The 17,778-nt window shown below is 55.1% G+C and overlaps 1 protein-coding gene across 1 annotated transcript; it reads left to right on the top strand.

The window, feature by feature from the left end:
• Positions 1-1,304: 1,304 nt before the first annotated feature.
• Positions 1,305-6,273, top strand: SOX9 (SRY-box transcription factor 9). Its single transcript, XM_082774998.1, has 3 exons — positions 1,305-2,162; positions 3,187-3,440; positions 3,964-6,273. Exons 1-3 carry the CDS (start codon positions 1,732-1,734, stop codon positions 4,746-4,748), a joined length of 1,470 nt encoding a protein of 489 aa, XP_082631124.1. The 5' UTR covers positions 1,305-1,731; the 3' UTR covers positions 4,749-6,273.
• The last annotated feature ends 11,505 nt before the right edge of the window (positions 6,274-17,778 follow it).

The raw sequence follows: 17,778 nt of genomic DNA, 5'->3' as shown, positions 1-17,778 counted from the left end.
AAACGTAACGGCGGAACAGTGACAATGAGGGATCCACACCACCGCACAGCTCCCAAGCCAGCCACTGCCCTGAGAATTGTCCAAAAAGGACAAAAGCTGCGAATTTAAGCAGCCTCAATAAAGCACCAACATCAACACGTGAGTCGAAAAATTATGGTCTGCGGGTTTTGCACGGGAGCACCGATGGAAGCTCCTCCATCCTGGAGCCGAGCGCGCAGGGGTGGGACGCGGGGAAGGTGGGCAGCTCACCCGGCTGCGTGCACATCTGCTCCCCAAAAGGGGCATCTCCCCAAAAAAGCCCTTCTCCCCCAAAACCCCAAAAGCTGAGCTCTGCGCTGCTCTCCTTTTAGGTAACGTGCTTCTGCCAGCACCCCGTGCTCAGCCTTACGCACGTGAAAAAGCAGCACGCTCATAAAACGCAGGTACCGGGTGATTCACTACAAAGGGCAATATTTGTATTTATCCAGAGATAGGACCTGGAAGGCTCCCAGGGCTCGTTTGTTTGCTTTCTGCCCTTGTGTCCCGCCGAGGCGCCTTGGTCAACTGGGCAAAGCCGGGCGGGGGCACGGAGGAGGGGCCGAGCCCCTTCCCCTCGCCCAGCGGCACCCATGGGCGGGGGGGACACGGGAGGGGACGGGACGGTGCCAGCGGGCATCCGAGGAACCCCGGACAGCACCGGGGATGAGGGGGGGTCCCGGAGGCACCGCGGTGCAAGGGGCACCGAGCAAAGCAGAGCAAAGCAGAGCAAAGCACCCACCGGGTGCTCCCTAAAAAAAAAAAAGTTGTAATAATATTTTTTAAAAAAAAAAAAGTGGATTTAGGGGATTTGGGGCTCCGTGCCCCCCTCACACTGCCCAGCCCCAGCAGGGGCGGTGCCCCGCAGCCCCCTCCCCGGCCGCTCCCCGCCCCCGTTCTCCCCTCGCCGTTCCTGGGCTTTTGGCGCCCCCTCCGGACGGCGCCGCGCAGCGGCCCCAAAATCCTCAACCGGCCCCTGCGCGCTGCTCCGCAGGGAAAGGGGGGGACGCAGGGACCGTGCAGGATCCTCCCCCCACCCCAGCACCGCGGGGTTCGGCACCCAACAAAGCCCCAAACCCTTTGGCGGGGGGCGCGCAAAGAGCCGCGCAGCGCGCAGCGCTGGGGAAGCTCCGCGTTGCGCGCCCCCCGCGCCGCCCCCTTTTGCGCGGCGCAGCGCGGAGTTGCGCGCCCGCTCGGCCCCGCCCCTTCGGCGGCCTCTCAGCCAATAGCGTGCCCGCCAGCCCCCGGGGGCCGGGCTGCTATTGGAGGAGCGCTGGCGGCCCGAAAAGGCCGCGCAGGGTATTTATTCCCGCGCAGCGGCGCGGGGCGCAGAAGCCGCGCTGCGGAGCCGCGCCGCGCACACCGCCGGGCAGCGCCCGGCCCCGCTCCTCCGCCTCGCGCAACTTGCAAAAAGTTTTCCCTCCTCCTCTTCTTCTTCTTCTTCCCTTCCCCCTCTGCTCGATTTTTTGGACGGGCAGGGAACGAGAAAATCATCATCATCGTCATAATAATAATAAAAAAAAGCAACTTTTGCAAACTTTTTCCGGCTTTCTTCCCTCCTCTCCCCGGCCGGGCTGCACGCTGGTGGAGACTTCGCCTCTCCTCGTTTTGCTCTTTTTATTTTTTATTTTTTAAACCCTGCCCCCTTAGCCAGCTGGTTCTTTTTTATTTTGAATTTTTTCGCCCCCCTGCTCCCTCCCTCCGCCACTTTCTCGCATGAATCTCCTAGACCCCTTCATGAAAATGACAGAAGAACAGGACAAATGTATCTCCGACGCCCCCAGCCCCACCATGTCGGATGACTCCGCCGGGTCCCCCTGCCCCTCTGGATCCGGCTCGGACACGGAGAACACCAGACCCCAAGAAAACACCTTCCCCAAGGGCGACCCGGACCTGAAGAAGGAGAGCGACGAGGACAAGTTCCCGGTGTGCATCCGAGAGGCGGTGAGCCAAGTGCTCAAGGGCTACGACTGGACCCTGGTGCCCATGCCGGTCCGGGTGAACGGATCCAGCAAAAACAAGCCCCACGTGAAGAGACCCATGAACGCCTTCATGGTGTGGGCCCAGGCGGCCCGGAGGAAGCTGGCTGATCAGTACCCACATCTGCACAACGCGGAGCTCAGCAAGACCCTGGGCAAGCTCTGGAGGTGAGTGCGGGGCTGGGAGCGCTCGGGTCCCGCTGCTTTGGGGTGGTCTGGGGCCAGGGGGGGATGCCGGAGGGAGGCTGCAGCCTGCAGAGTCTGCTCTGGTTGTAACAGCAGGAGGAGGAGGTGGGAAAGGAGGGAGAGGAGGGTTTGAAGCTTGGAAAACTTGCTGAAAACTTTTGCATGCGCTGGCAACTTTGCTTGGTGGAAGGGAAGCCCGAATAGTAGGGGAAAAGCAGGGAAAGTGGCTCCCCGCGGCCGGCTCCTGGTCTTGCGAGGGGTTCCTCTGCCTGAGAAAGGTGTGGGTGCAAGGGGGGCCCCCGCAGCCAGGGGGGAGAGCAGGGCCTGCCTCGGTGGGCATTCGATCACGCTCCCGTCCGGGGAGGCGATGATCCTGCCGGATTGCATCAGCTTCATGCAGGAGAGGAGAGGCAATGCGGGGAGGGGGTGGCAGAAGCCGGGCGCAGGGCAAAAGCCGGCAAGGCTGTGCCAAGCTCCGGGTGGGTGGGTGCCCTGAGCGCGCATGGCTGGGTGCCCTCTGACTTCCAAAATAAGGCAGGGAGGGGAGAAAAACAGAAGGAAAGTGAGTCACCTGGCTGCCTCTGGCTGACTGCAGAAAGGAGGGGGTGGAAATCCTAAATTTGCGGCTGCTCCCGCAGCCGGAGGAGAAAGCAGTGAGCAAATCCGTCCCTGGCAGGCAGGGAAGGAGCCGTCACCCAAAGCGCCCCGGGGACGGGGTGTGCACCCAAAGCAGGGGGGGCAGGCTGGGAACTGCAAGGGCCAGACCCTGCCACGGCTCCTACACCTCTCCTTTGGCCACCAAAACAATCTGGCTGTGAGGGGAAATGGGGTGACAACCAGCGTGCACCCCAGCCAGGGGGTTCAATGCTGGGGGGAGTTTGCATTCCTGGTGGGGGGATCAGAGGGAAGGTTTGGGGATAGGATGGGCTGATGTTAATGCCATAGTGGGGAGAGTCCCTAGAGCACCCTGTAAACCAGCTGACTCCTTGCCCTGTGCCCCCCCCAGGCTGCTGAACGAGAGCGAGAAGCGTCCCTTCGTGGAGGAGGCCGAGCGGCTGCGGGTGCAGCACAAGAAGGACCACCCCGACTACAAGTACCAGCCGCGGCGGAGGAAGTCGGTGAAGAACGGGCAGTCGGAGCAGGAGGAAGGCTCCGAGCAGACCCACATCTCCCCCAACGCCATCTTCAAGGCGCTGCAGGCGGACTCCCCGCAGTCATCCTCCAGCATCAGCGAGGTGCACTCCCCCGGGGAGCACTCGGGTAGGTACCCGCGGCCCTCTGCCCCTCTCTGAGTTAAGTCTCAGCTCTTTGAGCGAGGATGCATCCCATAACAGGCCAGGATCAGGTATGGGGAGGGGGGAAAACCATGAAACAGAGCCTTAAATGCAGGGAGAAGGGGCTGGCTGTGTGGCCGCCCACCAGCCTTGCCTGTAGCACAGGCACAGCAGCGCTCGCCCGCGTGTGCCAGCCCTTGGAGACACTTCCACCCCACTCTGCCCATAAGCAATGGGAACCTGTGCTTTAAAAAAAATAAAAAGTAAACAGAAAGCTGTCCCTGCTCAAACGGCTTGTCTCTGAAGTCTCAGTTGTTTTACCTAACAGGATAAATCAGCACCGACAGGGCCAGTGTTTGTGGTGCCCGCACCCGGAGCTGTTTGTGTTGCCCCAAACAGCTGCTCCCCCCTGGCCAGGCGCTGCTGCCTCGCATTAATTACCCATTATCACCATGATCCCATTAAGAGCGACACCCCCTTCACGCACGTGCCCTCTCCTTCCTCCGCAGGGCAATCGCAGGGCCCCCCCACGCCCCCCACCACCCCCAAGACGGACGCGCAGCCGGGCAAGCAGGACCTGAAGCGCGAGGGCCGCCCCTTGCAAGAAGGCGGCCGGCAGCCGCCCCACATCGACTTCCGAGACGTCGACATCGGCGAGCTCAGCAGCGACGTCATCTCCAACATCGAAACCTTCGACGTCAACGAATTCGACCAGTACCTCCCCCCCAACGGCCACCCGGGGGTCCCGGCCACCCACGGCCAACCCGGCCAGGTCACCTACACCGGCAGCTACGGTATCAGCAGCTCGGCCGGCTCGCCGGCCGGCGCCGGGCACGTCTGGATGTCCAAGCAGCAGCCTCAACCCCCACCACAGCCCCCCCAGCAGCCCCCGGCGCAGCACGGGCTGCCGGCGCTGAGCGGCGAGCAGGGCCAGGCGCAGCAGCGGACGCACATCAAGACGGAGCAGCTGAGCCCCAGCCACTACAGCGAGCAGCAGCAGCACTCGCCGCAGCAGCTCAACTACAGCTCCTTCAACCTGCAGCACTACGGCTCCTCCTACCCCCCCATCACCCGCTCCCAGTACGACTACAGCGAGCACCAGAACTCCGGCTCCTACTACAGCCACGCCGCCGGGCAGAGCAGCAGCCTGTACTCCACCTTCACCTACATGAACCCCACGCAGCGCCCCATGTACACCCCCATCGCAGACACTTCTGGGGTCCCCTCCATCCCCCAGACCCACAGCCCGCAGCACTGGGAACAGCCCGTCTACACACAGCTCACCAGACCCTAAAAGCCATTTAAAAATAAATAAATAAACGAGAGGAAAAAAAAAAAAATCGCAGAAGCAGCAACAAGAGCAGAGAACTTCCGCAGACTTTTCCTGCTTTGAAAATCAAAATAATAATTAAAAAAGAAATAAAAAAAAGACGCTCAAGTTCAAGGCGGCGGGGAGGAGGGAGCGCCTCGAGCCTTCTGCACTTCAGCATCCCCCGGGGAGTGGCAAGACCGCTCCGAGAGCCCGCGGTGCAGCAAGGACTGGACTTGGACTTGGCTTCGAGGGCGCAAGGCCATGAGATTTCTAGCAAGCGGCTCGGTTATCCGTTCTCTGGACTTTTGTAACAAGTTTTTTTTTTTAGCAGTAATTAAAAAAAAAAGAAAAAAAAATGGGGGGGAAAAAGAGAGAACTCAGTCCTCTGTGAGGAATATTCTCTATTTTAAATATTTTTTAGTATGTACTGTGTATGATTCGTTTCCAATTTGCGGGGATTTATACATATTTTTTAGAGATTTTTTAAATGCTCTTATTTTTCCAACAGCTAAAAATGACACTTAGTGGAGCAGTCCTAGGTTTTCTTGCAGTCAGAGGTATTTTTGTATAGAGTAAGTGTCTTTTTTTCTCTAAAAATAAAAATAAAAAAGCAAAACTGCGTGCTTCTAACTCGGAACAAAGCTCTGTCAGCGGCCAGCGCCAGGCGTGGCGATGGTCAGCTCTGCAGCGCGGGAGACGTGAGCTGAGCCTGTGCGGGGATGAGCATAGAAGAGGCTTTATTTTTCTAACTCGAGAATAGCAAAAAAAAAAAAAAAAAAAAAAAAAAAGCAGCCAGGAGGAGATTTTAACTTTATTTTTTAATAACCTTGAGCCTTAAGAAAAAATAATAATAAAGACAGCAAAAAAATAAATAAAAAAGTGCTATGGAGAAGCCTTAAAGCAGCCCTGTGATAATCACTGGTCCCCAGCTCTGCCCGTCCCTGCTCCCTTCACGCCCCGGTGCTGATGCAGAACCCAGCCCTGGGCTCCTTGGCTTCCGTGGGCTGCTCGAGGGACGTCAGAGAGACTTTAAATTATTTATTCTATGAGAAGAGCAGTTTTTAATCATGATTTTTTTCTTTTTTTAAAAAAAAATCTCCCTTCTATTTTAAGTCCTTTCAAAAGCGATTACGTTTGTTGGAGCATTATTTGGAAGGTAACCGTGCCTGTTAAATTATGGTCTAAACTGTAACCAGTTCTTTATTTATCTCTTTAATTCCTTTTTTATTATTATTATTATTATTCTTTTTGGAATCTGTGTCCTGGGTTTGTACAAACTTGTGCTCTTCCTTTTTTTTTTGTTCTTTCGTCTTAAGGATAAACTGGAAAAAAAAAAGAAAAAGAATTTGTACAAACTAAAGATTGCAAATGTAGCGTATCACTGAATCATTTGCCTTGTTTTCTGCCTCAGCTCTCTGGGACACACGAGCTCGTGCGAGGACGAGACCCAACGCCCCGGCGGCGCCTGCGCGGGGCGGCACCGTTTTTAGCCTTCCATCCCCCCCCCCCAAAAAATGGCTCGAGGTGGGGACACGGACTTTGGTGAAGCTGTGGCTGAACAGTTAAGGATTGCTTTTTAAAAAAGACAGCAAACTTTTTTTTTTATTTAAAAAAATTATATATTTGTTAACATTTTTTTTTTTAGGGATTCAGTAGAAGAAAAAAAAATCTTAAAGCACTCTTATAATATGGCATCTTTCTATTTCTGTATAAAAGCAGATCTTTTTAAAGTATTTCTGTAACTTAAAAGACCTGTCATTTAAATCATATTTTGTCTTTAGGTAAGTTTTTGTTTTGTTCGCAAGATCCTTCTCTTCGTGAAACTTACCTTTTTTTTTTTTTTGTATATTATTGTTTGCAATAAATATACGTTGTATTAAAAGTTAACCCCCCTCTCCTGGTGTCTGAGTTATTGGCAGCCTTCAAGGAGAGCCCTAGCAGGGTGTGACTTCACCGGGGGGGCATTGGGGGGCCCCCACTTGTACCAGCACAGACCCTGGGGCCCAAATCCTGCCCCGTCCCTGCTGCTCTCACCCAGCTTTGTGCCAACTGTGCTCAGGCGGGGGTCCCCACCTCACACCCATGAAGCCCCCCACCTCTAAGGCAGCCTCAGCTTGGCCAAGGCAGTCTGGATTCTCCAGAAAAAGCTGGAATTTTCCCAAAACAAGATAAAGCTGATTGCAAGCATGCATGGTGCCTAACCCCGCAGCTTTGGGAGCCGCTGGGGCACAGCCCGGTGCATCCTCTGCCCCGCAGAGCACGGTGCCAACATGGTTGTGACAGCACCAGCCCAGGCAGGTCCCTTCCCTTCCCTCCCAGGGCACAGTTATTCACCTGTGAAAAGTGGATCTTGTAAAAATGCGATAACCTGACCCAGCAGTGCCCCGGGAGAGGCTGGTGAGCGTGCATCAGCCCCGTGCCCCGAGGCGAGCGCATCGCAGGACACCTTGAAATCCATCCCACAGCACCCCGCTGCCCCAGGACGCACTACAGGGCACAGCACGAGGCAGAAGCTGCGTTTGCAAATGCTGCCTGATCCAGCACAAGGTGATTTCACCCACTGCTGCTTCTCTCCCCGCCTAAAAGCCCACCCGGTCCTCAAGGGAGCCCCTCACCGCAGGGGCTGCCTCTGGCTGCAGCCCCAGCCCCGAGCACAAAGGGCCCCGCGAGCGCATGCCCGCACTGCAAAGCCTCCGCGCCGTTGTAAAATATTTACTCTCGCTACAAGTAACACTTAAGCCAATTAACTGAAAGGGATTCATTTACTCTGTGCATTAGTTAGGGTCAGTGTCACTATTTACCTGTGCAGTCAGCCACTGCGGCTGGTGGGAACGCTCCGGTCCCTGCCCTGTCCTGCAGTGGGTTTGGGTTTCCCTGCCCCAACCGGACTTTGCCCACTGGGAGCTTTGGCTTCTCCTCTCCTTTGGGAAGGAGAACACCTGCAGCTCCCGTGATGTGGTGAGGAACCATCCAGGAGCCCCCACGAGGATTTGGCAGCCCCATCAGGGGCACGGTGCTGTGGGGAGCCCGCAAGCAGATAAACGGCTCCATAAAGCAGCTTATGCACTAGCTGTAACCTGGGAATGAGCTGGGAAACATCCCAAAAATGGGACAGCAGCCACTGCCTGCCTCACCAGAGGGACCCCAGGCAGCCCCAGTGGCATGCACTGAGTGTAGTGAGAAGGGGAAGGTGGGAACAGGGCATGGTGGGGATGACCCCAAGTGCCACCCCAATGGGAAGAGCCCGAGCTGCTCGGCGGTGGCACTTCTGTCCCAACACAGCCGTGCCCAGCTCCCCTCTGTGACACAGAGCCACCTTCCAGCTTGGAGAACCCAGGGAAATCCTCCTTACAAGAAACCAAAAGAGCAAAGCTCGTGACCCAACCCCGGACCTATAATTCCTGCACTGTTGACTTATGGTGTGGGCTTTAAGGCCTCAGACTCAGAGCCAAGCTGGACCCAGCTCCTCGGGCAGTGCCCGAGGCTTCCTGGCCCCCATTGCAGGGCTCTGCCCCTCTGGGGGCACCCACAGAAAAAAAAAAAAAAAAAAAAGAGAGAAAAAAAAGAAAAGAAAAAAAAAAAGCTGGAAAAGCTGCAGAGCTCCGGGCACTTTGTGCTAGAAAGCAGAGCAGAAGGAGGGGTGGGGAAAAAAAAAAATGAATTCAAGGGAACTCTGACAATGCTGCAGGGCAGGTTTGAGCCGCAGCAGATAACAGCGGGCGCAGGGACAGATGTGCAATGCTGCACAGCGGGTTTGGGAAGCGCCAGGGGAGTGGCGGCAGCGCTGCGGGGCAGGGCAGGGTGGGGGGCACCCCTTTGGGCCCCCCCCCAGCTCCTGCAGAAAGCCGCAGGTTTGGGGCCAGCTGCACAAAGGTCTGGGGCTGCAGCGGGCAGAGCCGTGCGGCTGGCTGCTGGCAACTCAGCGACGGGTTTTCTGTTTTCAGCGGTTCAGAAAAAAATATATTTATATTTTAAAGAATGGGGAAAAAAAAAAAAAAACGGAGAGGCCCTGGGGAGCATGGCAGCACGGCCCTATAACTCCCCGTTGTGCCGGGCTCCGTGCCCGGCCGGCTCCAGCCACACACGGGCTCCGCGAGGCGGCTGCCTGCAGCGGTGTCAGCTGCTCAGAAACGGCGCTGGGGCTCGCGTTTCCTGGGCCAGCTGTTCACGTTGCCATCGAATTAAAATCTGGGAGATTTCTCCCAGAGAGAAGGCGAGATCGCAGCCAGCTGCGAGCCGGGATCCTGCGATCGGCCGGGGTTCCTGCCCAGCTGCAGCGCTCGGGCCAAGTAACGTGGTGATATATCACGGCCGGGCCGGGCTCGCTGCAAGTCAAGGGAGATTTGCTAGGGTTTCTCTTCCCCTTTTTCAGGGCCCGGTTCCAGGAGCCAGGCAGTTAGCTGAGGTGGAGGTTTATACGTCAAAGGGAAAGGAGCGAGCTGGGCTTCCCCCCACAGCACAGCGTTAGGGGGTCCCAGCCTCAGGGAGGGAACTGCTCCCACCCCGGGAGGTGGCTCTGAGAGGGGACAAATGAAGCCCCCAGCCCCTGCCGACACCAAGAAAAGCTGACTGAGATGCTTGGATTTGCTGCTGCTGAGATAAACCCACCTGGAAAAGGTGGGGAGAGAGGAGAGCTGAGACACGAAGCGTAAACGGGTCCGAGGAATAAGAAAGGACATTAAATAAATAAATAAATAAATAAATAAACAAACAAATAAATAAATAAATAAATAAATAAAATATATATATATAGGATCCTGCAGCCCCCTACAGGCCCCCCAGTGATGGGAAAGACAAAGCCAGCTCCTTGCAGACGTAACCCCCCAGAGCAGGAGAGCCCGGAGCCACCCGGCCATGCGGCAGCCCCAAAACTTCCCAGGAGCAGCCCCACAGACACCGCAGCCGCTCGCCTCGGCGTGGGCACAGACATGCCGTAAGTGCTACTGTAATATAAATAATTGATCCTCAGGTGCCCCAGGGGCTGTAAAGCCCTCAGTGGTTGGCTCCTTGGGTCAGAGCCCGCGTCTTTATTACGTGTTTGTACAAGGACTACTCTAATGGGGCGCTGAGCCGCAATCGGGGTCCTGAAGTGCTATTGTAGTACAAATACTAATCATGCACCAGCCGTTATACAAGCAGCCCCTGCTCAGGGCTGGGCTCCAAAGGCTCATAAACCGGGCAAGGCTCTATTGAAGTCAACAGGAGCTTGGCCCGCGCCAGAGCTGGATCCGAGCTGCTCAGCAAACCACGGCTGTTGCGTTCCCATTTGAATTCCTCCTGTGTGTGCGTGAACGCATGCGGCTGTGTGTGCACACGCATGCACGCAGAGGTTGGGACCATCAGTGGTCCCAACCACTGTAGCTTGAGCTTTGAGACGAGCTGGCTGTAAAGGGGTGGGGTGGGGAACCCTTTCTCCATTAAAACAGAGCCACGGTTATAGGAGGCTCAATAAAACTCATTCGGAATAAGAAATAAAAGCGGCCATACAGAAGGAAGGGAAATGAGCCTCCCAAATCACATTTCTAATTAATTACCTGCCTGGGAGCTGCTCTCGGCTTTCAGGGAGTAAAACATTTTACAGCAAGGATGTCTGAGGGCTCGGTCTGTGCCGCTTGCGAGCGCGGCCACCGCAGTGCCCAGCAGCAAGACGCGATAACGAAGCCCTTCAGCCCGGCACGAGGGGCTGCAGCTGGGGCCAGGCTGCCCAGGCCAGACAGATGCAGCTATTCAGCCCAGGAATAAGTCAAATTTTTAATGAGGTTGTAGTTCTGGCATGAGGAAAGCCACAGGCTGGAGGATGGGGGCCATCCCGAGACAGCCACTCGCAGACACCCGCACGGAGCCAGAGATGCAGAGATGCAGGGAACAGCACCAGGGAACCTGTTCCCATTGCCAACCCTACAGATGGTGGCATCCAGCCCCTACATCAGGTTTCACCTCCTTAAAAACCCCAAAGAGCTCCCAGCCTGGCTCCAGTTTGCCCAGTAAGTCAACGGGACTCTTTCAGCCCCCGACCTGGGGTTTCTGTCACTACAAAGTGAAGTTTCTCACTTGGCCCAACTCCTCTCCATCGTGGTCCTCCAGCCAGGCTCAGGTAGCCCGGCCAGACCCCCTGCACACCCCGAGATGAGTCAGAGGGAAAGGAAAAAAAGCCTGAAATTTGATTTTCCTTCCCCCAGTGTGGGGATTAATTACACGCATTGTCTGGGCACAAACCAACTATCACCAAGTAAAGTCTCACTCTATAAATTTTAAACTGCTAATAATACAGCTGGACAGGAGTTTTAAAGCTTCAGTAGACAGTTTACAATTAACCTACTCCTGTCAGCTGGAAAATCACCTTATAACATGATTCCAGTTCACATCTCACCCACTTTCAGTCAGAAGCTGCTCCTGAAACCCGGTAAATGCATCGCACAGACCCACACGGAGCCCGGCACCATCAGGTGCCCTCTGCCCAAGGGACTGAGCTTTAGCCCAGACCTGACCCAAATTTCTCCCAATGTTTCAGCAGGTTCCTGCTGGACACTCTCCAGCACATCCCTTGGGAGCCTCCCCAAACTCTGAACCTCTTTTGACACATCCTAACCAAGTTTTTACCATCTGCTCTCAGGGGACAAGAAAAAAAACAGGCTCAAAACACTTCCAACATAGCGATCAAAGTAAGGGCAAGGCACGAAGCTTTGCCATCCCAACCAGCCTGCTCAGAGCCTACAAGTTCCTGGACAAGCTTCAGTCCCCTGGCTTTGCCCAGAGCCACAAGGTGAGGCTTCGGAAAGGGCCGAGGTGGAATATCTTGGAGAAGAAAAAAAAAAAAAAAAATCCCCGATAGCAAATTGCTTTAGTGAGAGTAATTTGGGGGGGCTGGGGAGATACCCAGTCATTTTCTGTGATTAAAAGGCAAATTTTATTCCTCCAGAAACTTGGAAGCAAATGTGGCGTTGCTATGGTTTCACACCCACTGGCTGGAAATGACAATATTAGCAGGGTGACCTGGTAATTAGAAACTGTGCCCCCAGGTCAGACTGCGGAGAAAATAAAGAGAGATTACGGAGTCCTAAAGACACAGCATAATGCTGCGGGCTCCTGGGCTCCCTACCTTTTATAACCGGCCCATTTAAATGCAGATTATGACTTTCCACCTGGGGCTGCTAATCTGTCTCACAGCCAGATCAAACAATAAGGCATCTCTCCACACTGTGGGGCCAGGGTGCTTTGGAGCTCAGTCTGTCATCGGGTCTGTCAGGCTGTCTATCCCCCTTTTCTCAGGGTAAAACCCAGAGTTTTTCACTCGCAGATGATTATTTTTTCCATCCTGGATGTTTACGGCCTCCCCGGCCTCCCCCAGTCCCCGAAGATTTGGGGCAAACCAGGCTCAAGTTTTCCTCTGGGCCATGCGATTAAAGCAGGGGGGCATTGGGGTGGTTTAGGGCACACTGCATGCAGGGGGGAAGGATTATGCAGCTGAAATAGCAGGAGGGGGCTTGCAAGGAAGCAGCTTCCTCCTCTCAGCCCAGCATCCCTGCGATGGCACGAGGAAGACCTGGCCCAGAGGTTCTCCCAGCCCAGCAGATCCTACTGGTCTGAACTGGGTGAGGGGGAATGGATGCAGGACACCCCCCTGAAGCTACCTGCCCCAGCACCTGGGCAGTCCCATCTCTCCATCCCTTCCCTGATGAGAACAGCACCAACACCGTTTGGAGACCAAGCATCACCTGGAAGGACCGAAAAATCAAACCCCTCATCTCTGGAACAGGGGTAATAGCACCGAAAGGCAGGAGATGAAGCCATCAAAACCACGAGATGCTCAGCTAGGAAGGGCCCTGGAGATAATCAGGGTTCAGTCCTGATTTTTGCTGATGTCCTTCAATTATAGGAACCTCCAGAACTGTTATCCAGTGACAGCAGATAGAGGTCTGAGCAGGTGCCATCCACCGAGGTGCTCAGCCCTGCCCATGGAGACACCCACCCACCCCAGGACTTCTGCAGCACACAAGTTGTTAGAAAGAAACTACACAGAGACACGTTCCAGTTGGACATTAACATACAGCCCGTTTTAAACGCCGACAGGGCAGGTAATGCCAACACCATTAAAGCCAGATGACTCCATCAACACCGACAGAGAGGGAGAGGTTTAAGCTCCTTAGCTGGCTGCACCTGGCTCTTTAATGCTCTTCGCTTTCACTGAGTGAGAGAGCATTTTAATGAGGGCTAATAAGAGCCCTACACACTTAGCAGCTTCCAGCCCAGAGCCCGGCACGCATTTGCACACAAGAGCAGGTGTCAAGTGCGTGGCCATCGGCCTCCTTCCTCAGCTCTGTGCAGAGCCTGGGCTCTGTGGCCCTGGAAACCCAAGCCCAGACGGCTCCATCCATGGCCATTTCCAAACATTTCCCATTCCAGAGCCACCTCAACCTTCCCAGAGTAGGGAGAAAACTACTCGTGTCTGGTGCTCGCGGATCAGAGACCCAGCTTCAGCCAACACAAGTCACTGCAGATTATCAGCACCACAGAAGGGACTGAAGCCTGTCACAGGAGTGTCTCTTACCACGGAGAAAAAGCCCAAATAAAAAGCCCAAACTGAGCCTTATTAGCTTCATACTCGCCTTCCTCAACCCCTCTGCTGCCTCCCAGCCCCTTGCCTCACCCCCATTCCTCCTCCTTTCCCAAACTGTCATGGTTTATTTTGCTTGGGTGGATTTTCTTTTTCTTTCCTCCCCCCTGCCCCTTGCAAACAGATAGTTTTCCCATGGAGATCCAGCACGCTCTGTGCCTATTAGCATCCTTGCGCATAATTAGAGCCCAGCGCATTGTCATGCAAAGCAGCCTCGGATGACAACACTTCAGCCCGGACGACACAGAAATGCGGCGAGGAAGTTTCTCACACTGGTTTTAGCCAAGGCAAACCGGACTGCGCACGGGTTTGAGATTTTAATTAATTGATGGGTGCTGGGCTGCCCTCAGGGCTGCGCGAGGAGAGCTCCCCAGCCACCCGTGTGCTCCCCAGCCCAGCCACGGGCTCTGCGTCTCCCTCTGCTACTTTCTGCTCATTATAATAAATTAAGAACCCCACCCTGAACAGCACAGAATCATTCCTGCCAGGCACAAAGGACAGCAGGGCTAAATCAGCATCTCCCTCTGCTAGGTTCCTCCTTCTTGTAGGAGCAGGGCTCTCCTTTGGCCAGCAGAAAATCTGCTGTGATGCTTATGTTGGCATCAAAAATCACTGCAAAAAAACCTCTCGAGACAGCCCACACAGCTGCAGGGATGCGGATGGCTGCCACGGGTCCCTAGGCTGAAAACAGAGACACCAGCACCAGGAGAAAGCCTCCGGCACGATGGAGCCCTGGCTTCACCTTCCAGGTGTGCGCAGAGGAGGGCGAGCACCAGGGGCCAGGGGAGGAAGAGCAGCCCCGCAGCACAGCTGCTCCAGAGCACATTTACATTCCAAGCACTCACAGCAAAGGCCAAAACGGAGAGGCACGGAGTTTTCAGAAAGGAAAATCCCATATTGGTGCAGGAAAGCAATGGGATGCACAACAGCAATCGGATTTTGGAGAGGGAGACTATGAGCTCCTGGCACAGGGCTCCTGGTATTTTGGAGCCAGCACAAGGATGGTGGAGACACATTTTCCCCAGGGTCAGAAATGCTGTAAGTTACAAGCAGGCTTTTGAACACCTTCAGTAAAGGGAAAGCATCCTGATCTACCCACCCCACTGAGAACAGCCGCATTCACCACATCAGAGCAAGATCAGCTCAAAAGGGAAACCAAAGGTAAAGTTATACACAGACTTCACCAAATACCCAGGTCTCGCTTTCAGAAGGGATTTAACTTCCCGATGGGCAAAGTCCCACTCACTTGCAGTGGGATTTACACACCATGTGCAGCAGGCAGGAGTGCAAAGAGTTGAAGAGCCTCCTGTTGGAGGATTTTGCTCCAGGGGAGAAAACGTGGGACCGTTTTATCACCTCCCTAAATGTTCCTAAATGCAGCAGCACCCTGCAAACGCTCCCCTGCGCCTCCCCCAGTTGGTGTGGGAGGCTCCAAGGTCTCCCCGTCCTCTCGCATCCCCCGGCATGCTTCGCCAACATTTTCTGTAACCGTTTCGAGAACACATTTGATAAAGAAATTTCAGAGAATTCAGAGAAAACCTATGGGAAACGGGGGCTGCGGGGGAGAACGGGACCTGCTCTGAGCTGCTTTTGGCTATTTTTACCATTCTTTGCCTTCTCTGGCGCTAATCCCAGCTCAGTGAAGGACAGGTCCACAAACGTGTATGCCACGGGAGGCTTCCCAGCACCCAGGACCATGCCCTGCTTGAGCTCCCCAGAGCATTCCTTCTGCTGCCCACGACTCCCAGAGCCTCACTGGCATCACTGAGTCAGGATCCTGTGGCAGCAGGTTGACTCACACTGTTTGTGGTCTCCGGGAGGTATCTGGGAAGTTTCGGAGGTGCCCAGGGTTTAATCATTAACCTCTGAGCTCTGTTTTTTGGTTTCGCCTTGGGAATTCACCCTCCCTCACATCAGAGCCCGAAGCAGCGGTGTTTAAAAAGCAGTTTCCAAAGCAGCCAGGCATGAGCAGGGAGGAGGAGAGGGATGGCCCCGTTCCTATTTCCGGAGGATGCCATCACCCTGGGGCTGCAAGGCTGGCCCCACAGAGCTGAGCTGGTCAGAGAAACGGTGACTTCAGCCCTCAATCTGCCCACGCAGACCACACCATACATCAGTGGGTTGTTACAGGCTCTGATGCTCATTACCAGTCCCCCCAGGGCCGTGTGTGCCCCTGCAGCCTCCCTCCACATTATCCCCCCTGCAGGGGAGCAGAGGGGGAAGCCGCAGGGAAGGACCCAACCTCCAAGCCGGTGGCAGAGGCTGCTACAAACCCAAATTCCCCCCTGCGTCCTCCCTGCTCCCATGCATCCAAAAATGACAGAGCTCAGCCGAGGGGATGCTGCAATGAGTTTAAAACCGAGAGATTTGGGGAATGCTGCGCAGAGCCACGAGCAGCGCCTGTTGGGCACGGTGGGGCAACCGTGGCAGCACCAAACGATGCCAGACCCGCTCTGAGGGCAGCAGTTTTGCTTAGGCATCCCCAGGGGCTCTGCTCCCTGCTGCCAAAATCCCCCTGAGCCACACAGCACCGACGGATGCTCGGGGCCGGGGAGGTCAGGAGCAGCTCTTGGCTGCAGCTCCCCGGCGTGTTTGCTTTGCCTGCCCCTGGACCCTGCCGTGGAGAGGCACCAGAGGCGGCAGCAGGGCTGACCCCACCGCTGACCCATAACCAGCCCAGCCAAGCCCCTGATTGCAACCTTCTGGAGGGTCTGGGTGGTTAATGCACACCTCCCGGGCAGCAAGCACGCCAAAAGGAGCTGCCAGCAGCGCTCCCCGTCTGCTCTGGGGGGGTTTGGTTGACAAGAGCCCCCTGCACCACCAGCAAGGGCAGAGCGGAGGGCAGCCAGCTCCGAATCCCACTGCGTCTTCTAGATGGGAACTCTGCAAACGTGGCAGCAAAGGGCTGGGGAAGGACAAGGGGGATGATACACGAGGGGGATGATGCGCAGAGTGGGACCAGCCCGCGTGGCCCACAGCAAAGCCAGGTTTGCTGCCCCTGCCTGCTCCTGCTGCAGGGGAAGCGCCCTGGAAGCGCCTGCAGCTCCCCGGGACGTTTCCCAGTTCCCTGCCAGAAGGGATCACTGATCCCTGTCACAACTCCTGTTATTTTAGCAGCTCTTTGCCTGCAAGATCTTTGTTTTTCTTCCTGCAACATCTCTTGCCTGGGAAATGATTCTGCAGCAGGACGAGGGCTGTGGGGTGGCTCACACGTGGCCGTCCCACTGCAGGACAGGGAAGGGGTCGGGAGATCGGGTAGAACAACACCAAGTCCTCACACCCCTCCTCAGCTTCTCCATTCTTCTTGGAAAGCAGAAAAAACACCCAGAGAGATTAAATATTCACTGTGGTCAAACCTGCAGCACACTAACTTCCAGCAGTTAGGAAAAGGACAACACTTTGTTTAAACTTTCTCCTAATTCATATTTCATACGGGCCTCTCATAATCCATACTCCATCCATCTTCCTTCTTATTTGTTTTCTCTTTCCCCCTCCTTTTTTCCTTTTAACCTGTTTAATCCTTTTAAGTTCAAGGATTTGAAAAGTAAATACTATAAAAGATGAAAGGTGCGTTGGAGGAAATCAACTTTGATAAGAGGCTTTTATGGCTTGTAAACCTTATTCCGGCCCTTTGGCTTAAAAGGCAACACTAATTTTAAGAGCCTTATGCAAGCCTCACGTTGAGCTTAAAAAAAAAAAAAAAAATTATACCAGCCTTGCAGTGATGGGCACCTGGCTCAAGCCTGAGAAGCAGCACAAGGAAAGCTGCAGGTAACGTTGGACAACCAACAGCAGGACAGCTCTGGGATTTGAACATCACAGTTTGCAAGAATCCAACTGAAAGCAGAGCTCTCCCAGTTAAAAAATAATAATAATAAATATTAAGTTTAGGAGGACAGCCCAAAATAAACTGCTGCTGCGATGCTTTAAATCACTGCACCTCCACCCAGCCCTCTGGAGCGAGGCAGCCAGCAAGCAGCACGTCTCCAGCAGCTCGGTGCTGTGGGACCCTGCCCGGCTCCTCCAGCATTCCCCGGCCCCGCTCCACGGCACGTTTCGGTGTCCTGCACCAGCAGGACCCGGGTGCAATTAGGTCAGCCCTTGGCAGAGCTGCTCCCGGCCGGGGCGGAAACACGGAGAGCGTGGATTGCGTAAGACGAATGTTTGGAGACGGAGATGTGTTGTTTGACAGGGTAAACACGAGCCTGCATCACTGGGTTGAACACGAGCCACTGGACCAGGAGGAAAACGTCTGAGAAGAGGGGCGAAAACTCAGGATAATGCCTCTGAGTGGGGGCTGTCCCCGTGCAGGCACCCAGAGCGCTGCAGAAGCCACCAGCCCCCTCTTTGCCTGCGCTACCAGCAGTGCCACCACCCCTGGGTGCTGGGGGGGCTGCA

This window comes from Aythya marila (assembly GCF_965140915.1).
Source record: "Aythya marila genome assembly, chromosome: 18".
In the NCBI taxonomy this organism is placed as follows: Eukaryota; Metazoa; Chordata; class Aves; order Anseriformes; family Anatidae; genus Aythya; species Aythya marila.
Note: the sequence above shows the minus strand (reverse complement) of the source record. Positions and strands in the feature narration are given on the sequence as shown.